The following is a 23,026-nucleotide window of genomic DNA, read 5'->3' as shown; positions in this document are numbered from 1 at the left end:
GGTTGCCCCTCAGTGCTCCTCATGGGACACATTAAGATCCAGGAGGCCTGTGACCACAATGGCAAAGACTTGGATCAGTGAGAAAATACAGGCTGTGATATGGGTTGGAAAGAAGAATGTTCTGGAGAGAAGTGAGGTCGCCCTCAGGTCCTGTATATCTGATCTGTTTCCACCAGTGTGTCCCGGGCAGGCCCTGTCTTATCCCTGCAGAGACTCACTCGGGGATGCCGACGTGGCAGGGCTGTGGAAGGTTCGGCCATGGACCTAGAGTCCAGGAAGATATGGGCTGGGCTGGGCTGAGGCTGGGGCAGCTACTCTCCCTTCCCCTCTGACTGAGGTTTTCTCCCCGCAGACCATTCCCTAGAAGAGAATGGGGTCCCTTCCCAGTCCTGGGTTGAAGACTGCTACTTCTTCCTGCTTCCGCAGTTCCAGCCTTCCCAGCTGGGCTTCTTCTCCCGACCAGCTGCTGACTCGGACTCTCCCTGCTTACACTTCGCTCTTCTGCCTCCTGCCTCTCCCCTGAGACAATCTCACGCACAAGAATCATTTTCTTAAGAAGGGCTGTTATTGCTAACCCCACAGCCTGGGACACGTTCCAGAGAAACCAACACAGGGCTGTGAGTAAGGTTCCCGTGCTCTGGACTCTCACTCAGGGTTGGAGATCCTGGTGCCCTTTCCAAGAGGTTCTGGGAAACTGGGCTGTAAGCTCCTTGAGGGATGTTAGAGTTCATGCCGTATATACTTCTGGTTCTTACAGAATCCACTCTAGGGCCTTTGCTGCAAAGTCCAGGTTGGTAAGGAATTCTCTGATGATGGATTTCCTTCGTGGCACAGTGGTTAAGAATCTGCCTGCCAAAGCAGGGGACACGGGTTCGAGCCCTGGTCCGGGAAGATCCCACATGCCGCAGAGCAACTAAGCCCGTGCGCCACAACTACTGAGCCTGCGCTCTAGAGCCCGTGAGCCACTACTGATTAGCCCGCACGCCACAACTACTGAAGCTCGCTCGCCTAGAGCCCGTGCTCCGCAACAAGGGAAGCCACTGCAATGAGAAGCCCGCGCACAACGAAGAGTAGCCCCCGCTCGCCGCCACTAGAGAAAGCCCGCGCACAGAAACGAAGACCCAATGCAGCCAAAAATAAATACATTAATTAATTAATTTAAAAAAAAAAGAATTCTCTGATGGTCCTTGTTCTAATTTCTTAGAAAATCGCTCCCACCTTCTTCTGTTGCGGGCAGTGCTGGTTCAGAGACACAAGTGAGGACAAGTCCACCGTTTGAGTGACCCATGACTGGTGGATCAGTCCCATCTCAGAACCTGCAGCAACAAAAACAGTGATCCCAGGGAGACCTTGGGGCCCCAAGGCTCTCAGTGAAGCAGTGGCCCCAGCTGCTGTCTGGTGCCACAGAGCCCAGCAAGTCCCCGGAGTCAGAGGCAGGGCTGTCCCCTGGCACTGCCTTTGTTCTCCTTCCCTGAGAAGAGGGCCACACCTGCTTCACCCTGTCTTTCTCTAAACAGCCTTGCTCAGTGACAGGGCCGTGGGGAGGTGTAGTCAAGGAACTAGAGTCTTGGTTACGGAAGATCAGGGCTGAGGCACCACGTCGCAAACTTATCAGTGGAGTGTGCATCCTGTAACACAGTCAATCAAGGTGTCCTGGGACAAAGGCATCCCAAGGTCAAAACCAAGTAGGGGTAACACTGTGAGCTGTAGCCCTTCTTAGAAGGCGTGGTGGGGTAGGGGTGGGGGTCACAATGCACATTAGCATAATAAAGGCTCTGAGAAGGCCCTCGGGGAAATAAACTTCCTGTACTCCAATCCACAGTTCCTGAATTTACATGATTACAAACTTTTCTTTTTTCTTTTGGCACAACACATGCTAATGGAACACCTTTTACACCTTTAGGAACCACTGCTGCTCAGCCTCTTTCCTCACCAGGAAAGGTATCAGGGAGGGGCCCTGACCCTCACTGCCACCCCTAGAAGGCTTGTCCCAGGTGTGGAGGCTCTACATCCTCACCACTCAAGTGTGCCCATGGAGCAACAGCATCAGTTGCTGACATCTTGTTAGAAATGCAGAATCTCAGGCCCCACCTCAGACCTACCCATCTGAATCTGCATGATAACAAACCCCCAGGTGATCTGATGAACAGCAGTTTGAGAAGCCCCGGTCTACATCTCCTGTTCTTCCTTCTCCAAGATGGCCAGGTAGGTCATCTCCCCAGCTAGGTGGGGCTCTAGGCCCCATATCTAGATGTAGTTGACATATTTTGAACCTTGCACCTACGTTTGGGAATTCCCCACATTATGAGTTCTCCTTCCCAAGGGCCCATGAGGGGAACCAAAAGGGACTGCCAGATGTCGAAGAGGCATCTTTGCAGAGGCTCATAAAAAAGGACCAGGGAGTTCTTCCAGCTTGACCTCCCCATCCCCGATCAGATGTCTCTTACACAGAGATGCCTGGAGACTTGAAGATGGTCATCTTGGGGGTCCAACCAGAGTCACCTCTGAGAGTCAGTCACAGCCTCCCCTAGAAGGTCAGTGGTGATCATTCACAAGGGTCAAACACAGTCACTCTTAGGAGCTCTCCCCCCGCCCCCCGCCAACCCCCTTAGGCAGAACCCAGAAGAAAGGAAAGGTGAGCCAGCATCTAGGGAGAAGACATTTTATTGAGGTTTTGCCACATAAATAGCTACACAAAGCTGGGAGGACTGAATGGAGCCCTGCCATCTCCCTCTGCACAGGTCACTAAGGAACCCATGGGGAGGAGAATTGGGAGGGAGCCTGGTCATGACCAGAGAGAGAGAGGACCCCCGGATGCTATCTGGAATGAGGAGTCTGATATGAGAGAGAGAAAGAAAGAGAGAGGCAGGCTAACAGCCTAGATGTCACGAGGGAGGGACAAGTGACGGTCAAAGAGGTCACAGCACTTAGGATCACTGGGTCAGAGCCTGTACCACGTCCTTCACCAGCATGGTGCCGATCACCATCTTCTCACTGTTGACTGTCAGCTGGGCAGCTCCAGCGGGCTGGGCGTCCAGGGTCAGCAGGACCAGGCTCCCGCTGGTCAGCGTCCTCCCTGCAAACCTGAGGTGGGGGTAGAGGAATGAGGCATGGGGCCCCTCCTTCAAATCAGGACCAAGAGCCCATCTCGTCCCCCTGCTGGTGGTCAGTACCTATACTCATCAGATGTCCCACAAGGGACACGACCCAGGTTGGCAGTGGCAGTCACTTTCTGCACCACAACGTGGTCACTCCGACAGGTGTCTGGCAGCGTGAGCTTCTCTGTGATCTCATTCATGCCCATCAGCTTTCCTGGGGGCAGAGGTTATAATGAGGGCAAAGGCCACGGTGGGTACCGCTGGGTCTGCCCACTGAGCACCCTCGCCAGGTTCTACTCAGGCAGGGCAGGTCTGAATCTCCCTCACCAGTCTTGAGAAGGGGCTACTTCCCTCTCAGACCTGGCCCTCCCTCAGGGAGCCTTGGTCAGCCTCCCACCCCACCCAGGGCTCTATCCATACTGCTGAGCAGAAACTGACTGGGTGCTTCCCCACTGTCAGAATCTGGGCCACCAGCCCCTTGGGAGTGGCCAGTGGGCTTGGCGGCCAGTCAGTACTTAGAGGTTTCCTCCACCTTTTAGTCTTTCCTGGTTGGCCCTCCAACCCAGGTGCAACTCTCTCCCAGCTCCTGGAGGTTGAGTCCTCACAGAAGAGATCACTCACTGGTGGCTGCTGCTGGTCCTAACCCGACGGGCCAGAGTCCGGCTGTCACATGCAGCCCTCACAGGTGGACCCCTGATTTCACATGTGGCAACAGCTCCAAACCTGTCCAGGACTCGTCACGTCCCCAGGCACTCACAGCATCCCAAGAAACCCTCACTCTACGGGTCTGACCTCTCCTCTCCACTCACACGCGCTACCCAGCCATGAGAGCTCCTCTGTCTGCCCTCCTGCCCACCTTCTCCTCAGCCTCTCTCTCCTCCTTCTGCTACTTCCGCCATTCTTCTCCTCCTTTTGAGAACGGACATCCCTCTCCTGTCGCTGTCATGCCCTCCGTTCCTAACTAGTGACATTTTCTTGTCCCTGTACCTTTAGTCTCTCCATATCAAGTCTCCTCGTTCCTAAGAAGTCCTCTCTAGAAACAAGATACGTCATCATGCTAGTGCTGTGTCTCCCTCCCCAATGACCGCCAAGGTCCTCCAAAGAGGACTCCATTTCCCCAAGCCCTGGTCTCCCTCAACCCACTGCAATTGGCCTCTGCCGCCTTTTTGCAATGGCCCGCTCTCTCTGATGTTGGCAGCAGCTTCCTATCTGCTGGATCTGAAGGTCTTTGGTCATCTTGGCCTGCAGACCATCCAAGGCACTCTTCAACCTCCTCATCTCTCGCAGTTCTCCTCCCACCTCTCACTGTTCCTTCTCTTTTCCCTCCCCTCCTTTTTCTCCTGAAGAAGGCAGGTTTTCCTCAAGGAAGGTCTTTGACCTTCTTATCTTCCCACCCATCTCTCTCCCAGGGTGATCTCACTCAAATTCACAGCTTCAGTTATCACCTCTGTGCTCCTGACTCCAGCCTAGAAGTGTTTCCTGGGCACAGACCCACATTTTCAGTTGCATAGTAAACACCTCTTCCTGAATTTCCCAAATGTATTTCAAAAGCAGCCTCTCCAAAACTGTCCAAGATCGTCCCCCCTTTCGCTTGCCCAATCCATTCTTCTTTCTTCCAGATCAGGGGTTTGGCAAATTACAGCCTGAAGGCCAAATACAACCTACCACCTGCATGGCCCACAATGGGTTTTTTTTTTTAATATCTTTTAAGTGCTGGGGGAAAAATCAAAGATAGATATTTCATGACACATGAAGATTATATGAAATTCAAATTTGTGTCCATAAATAGAATTTTATTGGAATGCAGCCACACTCATTCATTTATGTATTATCCGTGGCTGTTCTTGGGTTACAACGGCAAATTGCAGCAGAGATCACACGACCCAGAAAGCCTAAAACATTTGCTTTATGACCAATTACAGAAAAAGTTGGCCAACCCCTGGTCTAGGTGAATGGCACTGCCATTCTCCCTACTATCTAAGCCAGACATTCTAGAGCCAGCTTACATGTCTCCCTCTCCGCTTTCTTAGGGCAAATGCCCATGGCTTCCCTCTCCCCCACCCCAGCCTTTCATTCTTTTTGCTGTGGTTCTAATCCTGGTCCTCACCATCTCTCATCAGATCTATTGCAATAGCCTTATAACTAGGCACAGAATTTAGTCCAAGGTCACATACCAAGCAAGTGGCAGGTTCAGAACTTAAAGCCAGGACCCATGAAGCCCCATGTTGCCTCCCACTTACGCTGTTCTGCCTTTTTTTCCTGCTGCAGATTCTCTCAATTCCAGTCCTAGCTGTAAATGTTGCCAGATTTCTCCTTCTGAAGCAGAAGTCTGAACCTGGCCCGTCTTTGCTCAAAAAACTTCAATGACTCCTCTACTGCTAGGAAAACGAAGTCTACAGTCCTTACCTCTCTAACGATGGAGTTGGACCCAATAACCTCTGTGACCCCTTCCAGCTCTGAAATTTTAGGACCGAAATCCTTTAGCATTGCATTCAAGCTTCCAGAAACTAGACCGAACATATTTTCAGCTTTGTTTTCACTACTCACCATTGCTAAGGACTCCTATGCCCTAAAGCAAACTGCTCCCCTCTTTTCTTCCTGTAAATTTTCACTAACACCTACTCATAATGTTTCCACCAGCTGGAATTCTGGCCTAGAATTTTCTGCCTGGCTGAGTTGAGACTGTCTCCAAAGCCTCACTGAAGTGTCCCAGGCTCTGTGAAGCCTTTGCTGGAGCCACAAGCTGCGAGGCCTCCCTCCATCTGCAGGAGCTGAGGCCCCCTCAGCATGACTGTATGGTGGAGCTGAATGAGCCCCAGTGGATGGTCCTGAGCACCCTCCCTGCCCACCTCCAGGAAACACTCACCCTGTTCCTTCTTGAACTCATTTTCGCTCATGAACACAGGGGCCATAAGCTCCCCAACAGGTGGCTGAATGGAGACGTAGAACTGTCGGGTTTGGGTGCTGGGAAGGGTAGGAGGAGACAGAGGGAGAGGAAATGAGGCCAGCATCTCTCCCCTCACCTCGCACTGTGTCTGAAGGGAGGGCTTGGAGGCAGCAGGAGAGAGAGGTAAGAGACCTGAAGTCTTGGGATGCCTTCCAGACACACCAGATCATGATGTAGCCCCACCTAACACCACCTCCAGCTCCAGTTTATTTTGACCCCACCTCTCCCTAGCCATCCTCCTACTCTTCCATGAGTTGGAAACATACCACAGCTGGAAGTTGGCCGCCTGGGTCGAGTCACAGAAATTAATGCCCATGACAGCAGTGGCAGATTCTCCGGGTGCCAGGGACTCTGCAGCAGTGTGAGGCAGGGAAAGGGGGAGAGAAAGACAGCATCACCTGATAGGTCTGGAACCCTGACCCCTTCTCCCCTCCACTTGCAGAGCTGACCACTGCTCTATGGAATCCTGGCTTTCTGAGCCCCTGGAGAGGCTGTTCCTGAGTTTCTCCTGAAATGTAAACACCCTTCCCCCACTCACCCTCACCCCCTTTAAGTCAGTGCTGAAACAACCAAGGCTCAAGCACCTCTTGCCCTGATATGGACTTGCTCATTTCCTAGTCTGTCTTGTCCTTGGATTGTGTTAGATGCCATCTCCATACCCCCATAGCCTAGACCCTGGCCTGGCACAGAGGGGGGCTTCAGAAACCACAGAAAGACCATCTCCACCCAGGAGCCTCCTTCTCCACCACATCCAAGGTCCTTCCGCACCGATTTCCGGAAATTCCTGGATGCTGATGCCAGCGGGTAGTTTGGGGGCGCCCACATGTAGGCCCTTGATGGGGGTATCAGAGCTGTTGGAGAAGTGGATGTGCACAGACACCATGTGGGGGTCCCCGGAGAAAGGTTGGCGGCTGAAGGTGTAGTCCACAGCCAGCCCCTCGCCAGCTACGCGGTGCAGCAGCTCCTGTCTCCCGACACCCAACACTGGACTCAGCAGCTGGAGGGGAGGAGGAGGAGGGGAAGTATGGAAATGAACAACAAGGCGAGAGCCCGTCCCAGCCTTGTCCCTACTTGTGGTCACAGCAACGGAGGCTCAAAGCCATCCCTCCATCACACCCCCTTCACACAAATCCATACCGTAGGATGCAGCACAGAGATGTGTCCCTGCCCCAGCCCTGCCCCTCCCCATCCCACTCACCGAGGGCACCAGCGGGGAGTCCGTGAGCGTCAGGCCCTCCAGGTCAGCAGCCAGGCTGGTGGACACAGCCATTGGGGGAGACACAGGCTGGACACTGGGAGGGGTGACTGTGGGAGTATATGAGAAACATTATGACGAGGCAGAGGCAAAGTGGAATTGGCTTGGATCAAGCAGGAGCCCAAGGCTTAGGGAGTAGACGGCTCAGCACCACGGACAGTGAGGCACGTGGCAGCCCGGTGGCTCCACAGAGATATCCATCCTAGACCCCAACCCTACACCTGGAGAGGTTGTCCTGCTGCCCTCTCAGGCCCAAAGATGTATTCTGTCTGCTCCTCCCACCCCAAACCCCCGAGAAACCTAACCCAGAGTGCCCATGGCCCTTCCTAAGTCATACTCCCCAGGCCTCCTTCCCCCCGTGACTTCTACCACCCAAACTCACAGTCCTCTAGATCAAGCAGGGAGATCTCCTTGGCTGCAGGGGCACTTTTGCTGCTGGGAGGCTGCAAGAGAAAAGCGGGATGTGAGTGTGGAAGGGGAGTACCCTGGCCCGGGCTGGGTTATAGGGAGATGCCTGGGCCTGGCCCAGAGCGCGGGGAGGGCCCCGGTCCATACGCCCATCCCCTTTCTGCCCCAAGGCGCTCACTGTTTTTTTTCTCCAGGAGGCAGGCTCCACCTGCTCCTCCTCTGTCTCTGATGTCATCTCAGACTCTGACGAGCTGCTGCTGGAATCACTGCCCTCATCTGAGGACGAGCCGCCTTCTTGTCCCTCTGGCACCTTCTTCCTCTTCTTCATCTTCCTCTTCTTACCTTCCTCCTCACTATGTTCACTGGAGGAAAGGGGGCAAACAGGGCTTGGGCCCAGCCTGGATGACCCCTCCTTGCCTCACAGAAGAGCAGGGAAAGCCTTGAACATGGGGGGTGAGGGTGGGGAGCCTGGGCCAGTGGACTCCACACCTGAGCTCCTATGCCTGGGTCGCAGCGCGAGCTTTAGACCGGCCTGTGCCAGCTCGGGCCCCTTCCCTGACTGCTTCTTCATGCTGCGCCCCACGCAGAGATCTCCTGCGGCCATCACGTGAGCAGCCCGGGGGTCTGTAGGCCCCACCAGCTCATGAGGAGGCTCAGGGGCTCTTAGAAGACTGGCTAAGGCTGAGGGTCAGCCCCTCGTTTCCAAGGGAGAGCCCTGAGGCCGCCCAGTCATCTTACCTCTCACTGCTCCTCCCTTTCTCCCCGTCCTCATCCTGGTCTTTGTTGTCGGACTCACTGCTGGACTCCCCAGAGCCGCTCTCACTGCTGCTCTTACTGTCCGATTCACTCTCGGACTCAGGGTCTGCGGAAGGACTGTCTCAGGCTTCCCTCCCTCGTGTGCAGGCCTCCTGGGGAGCCCTGGGCACCCAGCTTCAGACTCTGCACTGAAGCAGCAAACTCACCTCTTCTCCCCCCAACCCCCCGACCTGCCCCCGGCCCCAGACGCCAACCAGACCGACCGGAACACAGATGGACCCGTACGGATAGAGACCTACACAAGCACACACACATCTGGGACGTGCAATCCTCAAGTGCATAAGCACACATACAGGTGCACACACGGAGGTGCACACCTCCTTGGACACGTGACCATCTAATACAGGAGCACACACGTGCGCCAGATAGTCAGCCACAAGGCACACACACAGGCAGAAGCACAGGGCCCCGCTCCGCCCAGCTCCTCACCGCTGTCTGCGGACTCTGTGGGCCCTGACTCTCCCTCAGAGTCTGAGTAGAAGGGCTTCTCCTTCTCCTTCCTCTTCTCCCTGTTTGAGCACTTGGTCCATTCAGGTACCTGGAGATTGTGGGGTGGAGGGCGGGGAGTCATTAAATCATGGATGGGTGGATGGAGAGGGGGAAGGAAAGCACAAGCCCCTCTTATCTTTCACCCTAGCTCTTCTCGGGGCCCCACCTGGTCCTGTCCCCAAGAGGGAATAATGGGGGGAGGGAAGGGACCCTGTCCATGGAGGGGAGGCACTCACAGAGTGGCACTGCCAGAAGGAAGGAACAGAGTGTAAGGAAGGCACAGGGGTGCAGCATACAAGGGGGAGGGGAGGGGGCAGCACAGGCTGGGAGAGAACACTGCACACGGAGCAGAGGGTACACAGCACACGGGGCGGGGGGACCTTGGTGTATTCGCCCAACAGGCCCACATGGGTCTCAATAAGGGAGAGATCTTCTTCCTGCGTGTGGGGAGGGTGTCAGGAGGGCCGGGCTGGCACTCCCAGAGCTCCCTGCTGTCTGTCCTTCCCCACACACAGCTCCACCCTCCACCCCTGCTGACCTCCACATTGCGCACAGATGGGTCCGGGGCTTCCTCTGGCCAGTCTGGGAGCTCCTGGTAGCCCGTGGCCTTGGCATTGAGCAGGTGGGACAGTGAGCCCAGCTGGAAGTGGTCCCGGTCTGGGGACAGGGTGAGAGGTCAAGTCAGTACTGGCAGTGAGGAAATGCCCTGGGAGTTGTTTCCTAGGTGGGGCCGGGTGGTGATTCCGGTGGGAACTCCCTAGCTAGACAGAAGAGAGGGGTGGACATGTCCGCTAATGGCTCTTCTGCCCTGACTGAATCTCCAGGCCCACATGCTGGAAAAAAGATTGTATGGCTGACTAGAGAAGGGGTTGAGGGGTGGGGGAAGCTGGGACCACAGAGGAAGGCAGGAGGGGCTCCTGGGCCCAGAGCTACTGCTGCCTGTCTGCCCTGGTGCCTGTTGGGGAAGCAGAGATGCGGGTGTGGCTTCTCTCCCAGGGCAACGGGGGTGGTGCTGCTGCACAGCCAGGCTCAGGAAGGAGGCCTGCTTGGGGCGAGGGTAGCAACTATGAGTAAGAGGCTGGCCAGGCTGGGTCAAAGGGCAGGGAGGTATGTCTGGTCAGGCTGAGGACTCTGTGGGGAGGGGTGAGTCCAAATGGGAGCAGGAGGGAGTCAGAGCCAGAGGAGGGCAACCCAGAGACTTATAAGTGGGGATGGTGTTAGGGAGGAGAAAGGGACCGTTCCCCTTCTTCCTGGGAGGTTTTCACATCTGCCCCATCCCTCAGAATCTCCTTGCTCCTGTGGTCCAGGGAAAGATAAAGCAGAACAAAAAGATACGCAGGAGAACCGAGCTTCGTGAAGGAAGTTCCCCTCCTGAGTAGGTTCCTGGGCCCGGAGAGTCAGCTGGGGGACCCTTCCCTTCCCACGTCTCTCAGAGCCCTTGTCACGGGAGACCAGACCGAGAGAAGAGGCAAGGCAGTGGGCCTGGGGCTGGGGGTTTGGGCTGACCTCCAGTGACAGCCCAGTGAGTGCTGGCAGCCGCTTTCTCAGGACACTTACAAACATACACCTCTCCTTTGTTTTTGTTTTTTTAAGATTTTTTTGATGTGGACCCTTTTTAAAGTCTTTATTGAATTTGTTACAACATTGCTTCTGTTTTATGTTTTGGTTTTTTGGCCCTGAGGCATGTGGGACCTTAGCTCCCCAACCAGGGATCGAACCTGCACCACCTCCCTGCATTGGAAGGCAAAGTCTTAACCACTGGACTGCCGGGGAAGTCCCTACAGCTCTCCTTTGTATGGAGTTCTACTGCCTGCCTTCCTGGGCCCTTGGTAGGTAAAATCTTGATACATATAGTGCCTGCTCAGGGAGTAGGATCCATTTTTAAAGTCTTTATTGAATTTGTTACAACATTGCTTCTGTTTTATGTTTTGGTTTTTTGGCCCTGAGGCATGTGGGACCTTAGCTCCCCAACCAGGGATCGAACCTGCACCACCTCCCTGCATTGGAAGGCAAAGTCTTAACCACTGGACTGCCGGGGAAGTCCCTACAGCTCTCCTTTGTATGGAGTTCTACTGCCTGCCTTCCTGGGCCCTTGGTAGGTAAAATCTTGATACATATAGTGCCTGCTCAGGGAGTAGGATGGAAAGGGGAGCCCAAGAGGAGAGAAACCAGAAGCCCATCCTGCCTGGGAGGGCAGAGACTCAGGTGAGTTGATGCTGGTGATGGTTGTGAGCGGGTGAAAGAGCAAGCCCTGGATGCCGCAGGATGGGCAGAGGGCTGGGCCAGGGGCACAGGACGGGCGTTTCTCCAGAAGTCCTGCCCACCGAAGGCTGGTACCTGGCTGAGACTGAGACCTCAGGGGGAAGGGCTGGGACCGGGTTGCTGGCCAATTCTGCCCTTCCCCTAAGAAGGTTACTCTGGATTTCAGCTCCCACCTTTGAAGGATGACTCCAAGACTGGGGCTGGTTTGGGTGCCAGGAAGAGCTTCTTGGCATGACGGCTGAGGGCCCCACCCTGCTCCGAAGGGACGATGAGCTGCCGGGTGAAGCGTGCTCGGTCTCGGATATCGTAATTCTGGTCATACTTGGCCAGACTCAGCACATACTGGGTCAGCAGCTTGGTCTGGGGGACAAGAAGTGGGTCAGCAGCCATCCCAGAGGGTGGGGACACAGGAGGTCTCTGAACCAGATTCTTTTTTTTTTTGTGCCATGCCCTGTGGCTTGTGGGATCTTGGTTCCCCGACCAGGGATTGAACCTGTGTCCCCTGCAGTGGAAGTGCGGAGTCTTTCCCACTGGACTGCCAGGGTAGTCCATGAACCAGATTCTTTTGGCCAACAGCTCCAAGCACTGCTGCCTCCACCTGACTTTCCCTCCCAACCTGCCATTGTGCCAGACCCTGCATTTTCTCCCACCTCCCTGGCCCTGACTCCCAACGCCAACTCTGACAACTGACTTGGCCAGCAAAAGAGCTTGCCCTTTTGGAAACCTCCCTCTTGGCCCTGGGTGCCAGTGTTCCTCAGGTTTGTGGTCCCCACTGCCCTAGGCCCACTCCTACCCCACCTAGTCCAGGCTGGGCCAATCTCTCCACCCTGAGGTGCCAGAGTGAGTGAAGGTCTAGAACATTCTGCTAGACCTCACAGTTTCTAGGCTCCATCACCTGGGGGGAACTAGGTGACAAAAAGAGAAAGGGGGAACACATAGGAATCCCCCTGGCAGGGGCTGCCCTCACGCCCCATTGACCCACATAGTAGATTCTGAGCAGGGGTCTCAGAGGCCATAATCCTCCCTGGAAGGTCCTAATGAGATCAGAGCAAACTGCAGCTGCCTATGGGTTTGCTGAAGTCATATGGGGTTCACAGCCTGCAGTCAAGGTAGCCATATCCCAGGACCGCAAATCTCAATTGCTGCCCTGATCCTGACCTAGTCTAACCTGTCACAAAATGACAGTGGTAGCCACCATTTATGGAGTGCCTTCTAGTGTCAAATACTGTGCTAGATGCTTCACTACCTCACGTAATCTCCATATCCCTTCTGAGAGGTGGGCGCTACTGCCCCCATTAACAGAGGAGAACCAGAGTCATTAAGTGACTTTTCCCAGGTTAAGAAGCCAGTCAGGGGCTTCCCTGGTGGCGCAGTGGTTGAGAGTCCGCCTGCCGATGCAGGGCACACGGGTTCGTGCCCAGGTCCGGGAAGATCCCACATGCCGCGGAGCGGCTGGGCCCGTGAGCCATGGCCGATGAGCCTGCGCGTCCTGAGCCTGTGCTCTGCAACGGGAGAGGCCACAACAGTGAGAGGCCCGCATACCAAAAAAAAAAAAAAAAAAAGAAGCCAGTCAGTGCTGCATCCAGGCCTGGACCCTCATCTCCTTGGCCTCAGCCTGGGCCAGTATCTGGCATGCAATGGATGGCTCAGCAGGTGGGAGGGATGGTTGGGATTGTTATGGCCTTGTGGCAGGTCCAGAATGTCACCCTTGGTACTGGGATGGGGGAAGTATCATTGCTGTTTTGCCAGGACGGACATGGACACATCCAGACCACCTCCCTCCTAGTGTGCCAAGAATTCCCCTTCCTCCACCAATCCCAGAACAGGCTGAAAAGAAAGAAGAGAGAAAGATAGGGAGGGTAGGAAGGAGAAAAGCTCTCGTTATTGAGTCAAAGAACCATTCTAAGGGGCCTATGCCTGGAAGGACTGGCCTTAGGGTAAAGTGTGCCTGGAGGTTCCATTTGGCTGAACAGCCTACTCTGGGTGGCCTGATGGGGGATGGGACCCCTGTGTCCTGCCTAGGAGAGGCGTTCAGCTATATATATACCCACAGCTCTCTGTGCCAACCCTGACTACAGCCCTTATTGCTCTGTGTTTTGTGCTGTCTCCTCTACTTGGCTATGAGCACTTGCAGGCCAGTAAACATGTCTCGCTCATTGTCATCACCCCAGGACATAGCTCAGTGCCAGGCATAGTGGGTACTCGGGAAATGCATGTTAAATAAATTCATGAATCAATGTGCATGTAGCTAACAGTGACAACTTGGGGAAATGCCACGTGAGCACACCCAGGCTAATGAAAACATGCCAACAGCACCACTCTGGCTCAGTCCTGAGCCTTTCAGATGCCCCCTCTACCCGGGCGGCTACCCACCAGGCTGCTTCATCTATTCAAACGTTCCTCCCTCCTGCTCCTTCCTCCCACTTGAATAAAGGAGGCACACAAATATTTGTTTGAAGGTTTCCAGTGGTGTTCCCTCTAACTTCTCTGTCTCCAATCTACTTCTCCCACAATACTGACACCCACAGATCCAGCCCCTCATTGCTTCTACACAACTGCCGTCCTTTCCAGCTCCTGACAAGACTCCCAGCATGTGATGGCCCTGCCTCCCCAGCTTACGTCCCTAGGGCCCACTCTAGCCACCGTGGATCAAAGGAGCCACAGAAGATGCACAAGTGCCACCATCCAAAGACTCCATGGGATGGCAAAGAGGCCACCTTCAGGCCAGCAGGGCTGTCAGAGTCTACAGGGTATGGCCCAGATGCTTTGCTCCAAGGGCTGGCAAGCTCTATCTATAAAGGGCGCGAGTAACTATTTCAAGCTTTGCAGGCCATTTGGACTCTATTGCAGCAACAACATCCACGGACAATAAACAAATGAATGAACGTGGCTGCGTCCCAATAAAATTTTATCTACAATAACAGGCAGCAGGCCAGACTTGGCCCATGGGCGGTAGTTTGCCAACCCCTGCCTCACTTAACTGAGTGTGGGAACTGTCAGGGTGCTTGGTGTCCCCAGTACCTTGAGAAGCTCTGCACATTACACTTTGTTTTTAGCAGGATCTCCTGGGACCATCTCAGAGGATGCTGGACACTCAAGAGGTTTTTAATATCCTGGTATTCCAGCTTAGTTGAGCCATGTCCTTGGCTATGGTGTCCCTCATAACCTTTCACCTTAGGAATGACAATGGCTGCCAATACCACCCACGCCTGAGCAGAGACTTGCCCTCTCATCCCCGGCATAGACTGGCGAAGCATCATCAAGCTTTGGGAGGAAGCAGAGACCACATCTCCTGGGACACATATTCTCCCATCAGTGCCTATCACTGCTGGGCCCTCCCCCTGGCCCCAGTGTTCCAAAGGCAGCAGGTAGGGACACACCCACTGCCAGACTGGAAGTCACAGCCCCATAGAAGAGCCTCTTCAACAGTGGTCACCATCCCTACTAGGCCCTTGGGGCCCTGGAGTAGCTGTGGACACTGGGGGAACACTGGTCACCTGGGCAGACCAGACACCTGTCCTGAACTCCCTCTTCAGAAAGAGGTGCTGATATATGTATAACTGAATCCCTTTGCTGTACAGCAGAAACTAACACAACATTGTAAATCAACTATGCTCCAATAAAAATTAATAGAAATAAAATAAAATATGAAAAAGAAAAAAAAGTGACATAAAAAAGAAAAGTGCTAAAGTTCACGCCTACCTGGTGAGGGCCCACAGAATACCGCCTGGGCTGTTTCTGGGGCCCAGAGTGTTTTAGGAGGCATCTCTCAATCTGTACCTGCTTAGAGTTGGTCAGGTAGAGCTTGGCTGCCAGGTTGATGACCTGCAGCTTGACGATGTCCTCCTCGGCTGTGAAGGACTTGGCCATTTTTCTCAGGACGTCGGGTGCAATCCTGGGGACGTGCTCACAGTACTCGCCAATGAGCCACAGGATGCTGGCTCGGGCCATGGGCACCTGTGGGTGTGGGAGAAGAGTCAGGTCTGGGGTAAACGTGGGAATGTGGGTGGGCACCTGGTCTGCCAAGGAATCGGCACTCCTCCCATCTGTGCTGGCCTGTTGTATCGTGGGCTTCTCTGGAAATGGGAGTGGGAGGGGATGGGAGAGAGATTAAAGGTTGGGTATTTCCCAGGCAGCATCTCCCCTCTTCCCTAGGGTTTCATTAGCATGGGCAGAGCCTTCAAGCCCCAAATTCAGTCACAGTTTAGTATAAAAGACTGATTTTCTGGATCCATTGTACCCTCAAAGCTTTACTGCCTTGTTATGCTCCCTGAATCTTCAGGAATGCCTTTGCTTGAATGTTTCAACTTGGCAGTGTGACACAAAAACACAGGACTAGTCAATTGGCCACCCTCGGCCAGAACTTTAGAGAAAACCTGAGTGGTGGTACAGGCTGGAGCTCAGCAAGGGATCCCCAAAGGGAAGGCGAACCAGGGTCACATGGTCTCATCTTTCCCCTCCTCCCACCTTTCCTCCCACCTTTCGAGCCAGTAGGGAAGGTTTGGAAGTTGATTTTTTATTAAGGCTAATGTTTAATTATAGGGTCTTAAAATCATGGGGAGGACATTGGGTTGGGAAAGGAAACGGGGTCACTCCCTGACCTGGATGTTGTCTGTGAGCTTTGCCAAGTGTTTGATGATCTCTCCGTGCTGTGCTGGCTGCATCTGCAGCAGCTTCTTAATGACGACCACTGACTCTGCGACCACGAGCTCTGTGGGACAAGAAATGAGCCCGGACAGTCAGATGACCACACACAATGAACAGGCACACCTGCAATGCCCCCAGCCCCTTGGCTCTGTTCCTCAACCCCCTGTACTTCTCCAGTGGCCCTCAGAGACGTGGGAGCACTTGGATACTAAGTGAGGCAGACAGACAGACGAACACACATTGTTCCTGGATAGACAGGTGGATACCCACTGGCCATCAGAGTCAGACATGCAGGCAGCACCCACTAGTCATCAAAGTTGGACATGCAGACAAACACTGACCATCACGATTGGACAGCAGCTGCACCAGGCCGTTGAGGCAGGTGTCACGGACTCGGCCTATGTTAGTTGCACAGCGCCCAATGGCCTGGATCGTGGCTGCCACAAAGTCCTTGTCCATGCTGCGAATGTAGGTCTGTGGACACAACAGAGTGACCCCCGGAAGGCAGTGATCCCTCAGACTTGACTCGGCAGTGACTCTGCAGGCTTGAGGGTGACCTTCCAGAAAGCTGTTACCCCCTCATTCAATGACTCATCATGTCAGAGACTAAACTCTGGGAAAAGGAATGACAGCCTCACCCGTCACCCAGTGATTCCCTAACCCAAAGCCAGTAGAAGGCATTGGGAGGGACGTAAAATAACAGTTTCTCCACTTTGGGCTTTTAAGAGAAGGTTTGCCCCACCAGGCCGATTCTCACTAAGCACAAGGAGCTGCAGGACAACTCTCGAGGGCCTCTCTGACTATAAGCTGGCCCCTGGCCCGTACCTGGAATTCCCGTAGGACAGTAGGGATGTTGGTCTCATTGGCGAGGTTAGTCAACACTTCCAGCTGCAGGGAGTCAGAAAACGGGCAAGGTGGCCAGTGGGCTTTCTGTGCTTTCATAAACCTTTGCTCCAAACACACACTTCACCAACCAGAAAACATTCCTCAGGCAGGACAGCCCTGCATCATCCTTAGATTGATGAGAGAACTGACAGATCATGAAACTTATCCAAAATGCAGGAGGACCAGTTTGCTTCTTAAATGGACTCCCTGACAGAGTATGCTTGTAGTACGATCATGTCACCTCTCTACCTTCAAGGAAAAGTTAAAGCCTCCAGTTGCTTTTAGGATAAAGACCAACATCCTTTCCATGGTCTATAAGTCCTTGATCTCCCACCATTCTCCCCCTCACCCTCTACGCCCCAGTCACACAGGCCTTTAGTCACAACCCTCCTGTTGGCCTTTGCATATGCTGTTTCCTCTGTGTGCAGCACCTCTTCCCATTCTTGTCCCAGCATTTACTTAGAGAATTCATGTTCATGTCTCAGTCCTCAGCTCAAGTCTCCCCTCCTGAAGGAAAACTTCCCTGACACCAGACTAGATCAGGTCCACCTATTTATGCTCGTACAGCTCTCTGCACTTTCCTTTTACATCTATTTTGCAAATGGATTTTTACCTGTGCTGTGTGATTAGCTGCCCAATGTCTCCTCCTCACCCCAGCGAGACTGTAAGCTCCACAAGGGTAGGGTGCCTGATTGGTTTGTTCTCTGTTGTACCCCTAGATACCCCTAGATCTAGCCATGAGATACACAATAGGTGTTCAAAAGGGTTAGGAGGATTAACCGTTGCTGAAGGAAGTTACTCAATAATGAGGCAGAGGGGCTTCCCTGGTGGCGCAGTGGTTGAGAGTCCGCCTGCCGATGCAGGGGACACGGGTTCGTGCCCCGGTCCGGGAGGATCCCACATGCGTGGAGCGGCTGGGCCCGTGAGCCATGGCCGCTGAGCCTGCGTGTCTGGAGCCTGTGCTCCGCAACGGGAGAGGCCACAACAGTGAGAGGCCCACGTACCGCAAAATAAAAAATAAAATAATAATAATAATAATAATGAGGCAGAGCAGGGATGGAACGTGGGTATGGGCTCCTGCTGCCTTTTCTGTGGGGGTATGTCTGCACGACAGCCCGAGGGCGTAGGTGTGTGAGGGTAATTACACTGTGGGTAGAAGACAGAGACTGCAGCGGGGAAAGTATGTTGTTTTTTTTTTTTTTTTGCCTGCACCACGCAGCATGTGGGATCTTAGTCCCCCGACCAGAGATTGAACCCTAACCCCCTGCATTGGAAGCACGGAGTCTTAACCACTGGACCGCCAAGGAAGTCCCAAGGGAAAGTATGAATTGGGAGTCAGCAGACCTGACCTTCGGTAGTTACCTCACCTCCCTAAGTCTACATTTTCATAAAATAGAGATAATGTACACTTCCTGAGGTGATTATGAAAATCGAATTACTTCATATGTGAAAAGTGGCAGGTGTATAACAGGTACTGGGTAAAGGGCAGCTCCCTGCACCCTGTCCCCCCACTCTCATTAGCCTGGCTTCCTGAACAAACACTCCTGGCTGGAGCAACGGTGGGCTCAGCCTCTGAAACAGGCAGGCACCAAGGTGACCACTGTGGATATTCAAGTAGGTCATGGGGGTGGGGGACAGAAAGTCCACAGGCACATCTGTCCATCACTCACCTTCAGGATCTTGATCTGGGTGGGGTCGGTGGACCTGATGTAGAAGCTCTTCAGGTACGGCTCAAACATACCCTGGCACGAGAGAGGCAGCCCCAGGGAGCTCCACCTCAGCCTGAGACCTGCTTCTCCTCCAGAGCGCCCCTCCTCCTCTCCTGACCCAGGACCCAGCATCCTTCCTGCCCCTCACTGTCCTCTAGTCCTCAATTCTTCCCTCCTCCTCAGACCTAACCCGGTCTTTCTTCATCAGGCTTTCCTCCCTCAGCGGTCCTCGGGATCCAGGCCCTGCTTCTCCACCTGCATTTGAGGTCTCTCCTTCCCACACTCTGCACAGCCAGGGCATTCCCCCCATCCTGCCTTTCCCCAGTACCCCTAGCCCCGCAGGAGCCACTCCTCGGACTGCGAGGGCAGGCCTTGGTCACTTGCTCACCCGGCGCTTGATGGACATGGTGGCCACGTTCTGGAGCACCACGTACTGCACCTCGCTGTGGAGAGGAGGGGTCAGAGGTACCTGGGCCCCTCCGCTGGGGCAGCAGGTCGGGAGAAGGGAGGTGGGCAGAATAGGAGGGAGGAGAGGACCGGTGTGGGGAGGGCACCAGCGGGGGAGGGCAGGACTGGGGTCTGGGCGGGGAGCAGGTGGGCTGGGGCGGAGGGTGTCAGGCGCTCTGGGTCGAGGGGGTGGGTAAGCGGGGCGAGCCGGCCCCCGGGCGTGGGCGGGGCGGGCGCGCACCTGTGGCTGCGCAGCAGGCGCACGAGGGCCTTGGCGATGACGCCCACCTCCGCCTTGGGCGCCAGGTGGAAGTAGAGCTGCGCCACCGCCATGACCACGGCGGCGCTGCGGCTCTGCAGAAGCGGCTTTGTGTTGCGCAGCAGCAGCCGGTGGTCGGGGTCCATGACGTAGGGCTTTCGGGCCGGCAGCGCCGAGGAGGCCGCCGCCTCCGACCCCGGGCCCTTGGCCTCGTCCTCCTCGGAGCCGTAGAAGGCTTTCTCGGGGTTCTCCTCCAGCAGAGACTCCTGGAGGGGGAGACAGGCGGGACAGTGGGCACCTCCTCCCGGAGACCCGCCTACCCACTCTGCTAGGGCGAGGGTTGGGGTCCCGCCTGGGGGGTCTGGGCCACTCACGTTCTGGGTGGGGCTCAGGAACTGCGTGCGGGCGTAGCGGGTGAGCATGCTGATGATGACCACCTGGCCCCACTCCTCCACATCGATGAGCAGGTTACAGAGTTTCCGGTAGTTCTTGTGGATCAGGTCGATGCGCTCTGGGCACACCTCCTCGAAGGCCATCACCACGCTGCCCGCCACCAGCTGGGGAACCGACAGAGGCAAGAGCACATGAACAGGAAGGCCAGAGGGGCCTCTGCCTGGCTCCTTTTCACCACCCGTCCCTGTGTGTCCACATACGCACCGTGGTCTTGTCCGCCAGAAGCTTCTCAATGACCTCTATCAGCTGGTCCTTCTGGTCAGAATCCAAACTGAGATAGAAACTGTTGAGAGGGATTGCCCCTCCCCCGTCTCCAGCCTTCCCAATATCCGCCCAAGCTGTGCTCACCTCCCTCACCCCAACCCTATTCATAAAGAGGTGTGAGCCACTGCCTTCAATGTCCTCCATCTCTGTCAGTTCCCCAAACTGCCTTAAACCATCTGAAGAGAAAAACAAAACAAAACAAAACAAACAGAAGCAAAACCAAAAGCAGCCTGCAAGACTTGGGAGAGGCCAGGGGTGGGCGGGGGCTTGGGGCATACCTGTAGAGCTTGGGGATGGCGTGGGCAGCCGTCTTCCGCACATAGGGCGACATATCCGAGGCAGCTTCCTTGATGGCTAGCATCATGATGGGCACGATGATGGGCACACGGATGCTAGACAGGACACGGAGGGCGCTGGCACGAATCAGCTGGTTGGGGTCCTAAGGGCAGAGGTGGAGGCAGAGCCATAAGAGGGCAGCAGGTGGCCTGAGGGCAGAGGCCACACCTGTGGAACTCACTGTCCCTAGTCACCAACAGTTCTTGCTTCCCTGCCTCCTCTCTTGAGCCTGGATGATGTGCTAGTGCTGGGTACCTGGGGTGGGGGGGAGCTGCCTGAAGGCACTGACTCTTGGCCCTGCTGCAGAAATCTGACACCTGAACGTATGTGGCATTGGCTGCTTCACTCTCAGGGAGAGTGGCAAACTTTCAGAACACCTAAAGTTCTTGTTCCTTAGGGGAATGTGTGGAGGGGGAGGGTGTCTTTGTGTTTATGCTGGAGGGGACTGCCAGCAAATGCAAACTGGTCTCCCTTTCCGAGAGCTCATCCTTACAGTCCTCTGTCTCCCAGCAACCTCTCAAACCTGCTCTTCTTCCACTTCCTCCACAGTGTTTAAAAGAGAATAGGGGGCTTCCCTGGTGGCGCAGTGGTTGCGAATCCGCCTGCCGATGCAGGGCACACGGGTTCGTGCCCCGGTCTGGGAAGATCCCACATGCCGCGGAGCGGCTGGGCCGGTGAGCCATGGCCTCTGAGCCTGCGTCTCCGGAGCCTGTGCTCCGAAAAAGAGAATAGGTGTGGGGCTTCCTTGGTGGCTCTGTGGTTAAGAATCCGCCTGCCAATGCAGGGAACACTGGTTCAAGCCCTGGTCCGGGAAGATCCCACATGCCGCGGAGCAACTAAGCCCGTGCGCCACAACTACTGAGCCTGTGCTCTAGAGCCCGTGAGCCACAACTACTGAAGCCCACGCGCCTAGAGCCCGTGCTCTGCAACAAGAGAAGCCACCGCAAGAGAAGCCCACGCACCGCGACGAAAGAGTAGCCCCTGCTTGTCGCAACTAGAGAAAGCCCGCACACAGCAACGAAGACACAACGCAGCCAAAAATAAATAAGTAAAGAAACAAAAATGGCATTACACCATTGTTAATTGCTTTAAAAAAAAAGAGAGAGAATAGGTGTGTAAGCCCCTCCTCTTTGCTCTTATTGCATCAGAAGAGCCTTAGACACAGTGTATTGTAATCAGGAGATTACAAGAGCAGCAGCAGCTGTAAATTACCGTTAATCTTGGAGGACGTGGACAGTGGGAGAGGTGCTAGGACACTAAAGGGTAGGTGCTACCCTGATTTTCTAAAATGGAGAAAGAGAAGAGCCACAAAATTACAGGTGAAAATTATGGTAATCCCTGTTAAAATTCTGGAATTAATTTTTAAACAGATGGTTTCAAAGCACTTATTTTGAAAGCAGGAGTCTGTGAGTCAAATCATATCACATCCACTGCTAAAACCTATTTTCCTTTTTTATTTAACATTTTATTTGGAAATGATTATGGATTCACAGGAAGTTATCCCCCAAAGTCCCTTTTCCTTTTTGCTAGGGTAACTAGGCTGGTAGCTATTAACAGTATGTATCTTGATTTCAGCAAAGCATTTGTGGGAGTCTCTCATGGCATTTCCTGGATTGCCATTTTTAATGTAGGCCTTTTGTTTCATTTAATATGTAAGCATTTTAAGAGCAGAATTCATGTCTATTTTATCTCTGGATAACCACAGCCCTTTGCACATGAAAGGTGTTAAGAAATTTCCTTGCTGTTAAAATCCTTCCTAACAAGCTGGGAAAATTCCAGCTGATTGCAGTTAGGTGGATCCACAATTTGGTAAAATGCGGTACTTGGGGAAGATTTACTAACAGATGAATGTCATCCTGGAAGCATGATATATGGGACTCATAGTCTGTTGCCCTGGTCTGAATAGCTTATCAGCATCTTGGAGGAAGACACAAAATCAGGAGGACAAAATTAAGATTCAGAATCACCCTGGCTGGATCCTGTGCTAAACTTATAAAATGAAATACAGTAGGGTTTCATAGGAGATTCAAGGAACCAATTGCATAAAGACAGGATATAGGGAGACCTAGATTATCTGCCTGCCAACTGGAGGTCTGTCTGAATTGAGCCAACATTAGTGGGCTGCAAAGCAAACACAGCCTCAGCCTGGGCTGACAGAAAAGGCTGGTTCTAATGTGCAGGAAAGCCCCCCCAACAGTAGTAATAACAAAAAGAAAGTGAGTTTTAGAGGAACACATATAAGATACTGCTTACAAAACAATATTATACATTATTTAGGAATGCATAAATAAGTAATAAAAGAATAAATACATGTATATGAATAATAAGCAGGAGAAGATACATAGGGGACTTTGGCTGTTTGGTAAATCTTTCATTTCTTATGCTGGGTATATATTCATTATTTATTCTTTATGCCTTCTGTGAGCCTGAAATAAATTTTTAAAAATTATGGCGATGGAGGTTTCAACACAGTATAATGGTTTAAAAAAAGTTGTAATCACTCCACACCTGTCAGAATGCCCATCATCAAAAAGACAACAGGGGCTTCCCTGGTGGCGCAGTGGCTGCGAGTCTGCCTGCCGATGCAGGGGAACCGAGTTCGTGCCCCGGTCTGGGAAGATCCCGCATGCCGCGGAGCGGCTGGGCCCGTGAGCCATGGCCGCTGAGCCTGCGCATCCGGAGCCTGTGCTCCGCACCGGGAGAGGCCGCAACAGAGGGAGGCCCGCATACCACAAAAAAAAAAAAAAAAGA

The 23,026-nt window shown here is 53.9% G+C and overlaps 1 protein-coding gene across 4 annotated transcripts in view; it reads right to left on the bottom strand.

Annotated features, from left to right (window-relative positions):
• Positions 1-2,648: 2,648 nt before the first annotated feature.
• The window catches only part of AP3B2 (adaptor related protein complex 3 subunit beta 2), a 33,779-nt gene continuing 13,401 nt past the window's right edge, over positions 2,649-23,026 (bottom strand). The window contains exons 5-27 of one of the 4 annotated variants that reach the window (XM_024117411.1): positions 20,218-20,378; positions 19,880-19,946; positions 19,597-19,779; positions 19,205-19,488; positions 18,905-18,959; positions 18,478-18,549; positions 16,748-16,810; positions 16,264-16,396; positions 15,877-15,986; positions 15,056-15,232; positions 11,449-11,635; positions 9,552-9,670; positions 9,394-9,450; positions 8,954-9,062; positions 8,447-8,570; positions 7,887-8,070; positions 7,683-7,743; positions 7,244-7,350; positions 6,814-7,042; positions 6,312-6,396; positions 5,965-6,062; positions 3,174-3,312; positions 2,934-3,084 (exon numbers count right to left, since the gene is read on the bottom strand). In XM_024117411.1, coding sequence (XP_023973179.1) covers positions 2,934-3,084; positions 3,174-3,312; positions 5,965-6,062; positions 6,312-6,396; positions 6,814-7,042; positions 7,244-7,350; positions 7,683-7,743; positions 7,887-8,070; positions 8,447-8,570; positions 8,954-9,062; positions 9,394-9,450; positions 9,552-9,670; positions 11,449-11,635; positions 15,056-15,232; positions 15,877-15,986; positions 16,264-16,396; positions 16,748-16,810; positions 18,478-18,549; positions 18,905-18,959; positions 19,205-19,488; positions 19,597-19,779; positions 19,880-19,946; positions 20,218-20,378 — 2,955 coding nt within the window. Of the gene's footprint in view, positions 3,085-3,173; positions 3,313-5,964; positions 6,063-6,311; positions 6,397-6,813; positions 7,043-7,243; positions 7,351-7,682; positions 7,744-7,886; positions 8,071-8,446; positions 8,571-8,953; positions 9,063-9,393; positions 9,451-9,551; positions 9,671-11,448; positions 11,636-15,055; positions 15,233-15,876; positions 15,987-16,263; positions 16,397-16,747; positions 16,811-18,477; positions 18,550-18,904; positions 18,960-19,204; positions 19,489-19,596; positions 19,780-19,879; positions 19,959-20,217; positions 20,379-23,026 lie in introns of all 4 variants that reach the window. The other 3 variants (XM_024117412.1, XM_055088778.1, XM_024117413.1) reach the window with 3 other exon arrangements.

Source organism: Physeter macrocephalus, chromosome 11 (assembly GCF_002837175.3).
Source record: "Physeter macrocephalus isolate SW-GA chromosome 11, ASM283717v5, whole genome shotgun sequence".
Classification (NCBI taxonomy): Eukaryota; Metazoa; Chordata; class Mammalia; order Artiodactyla; family Physeteridae; genus Physeter; species Physeter macrocephalus.
The sequence above is the reverse complement of the archived record's forward strand: the minus strand, read 5'-3'. Positions and strand labels throughout refer to the sequence as shown.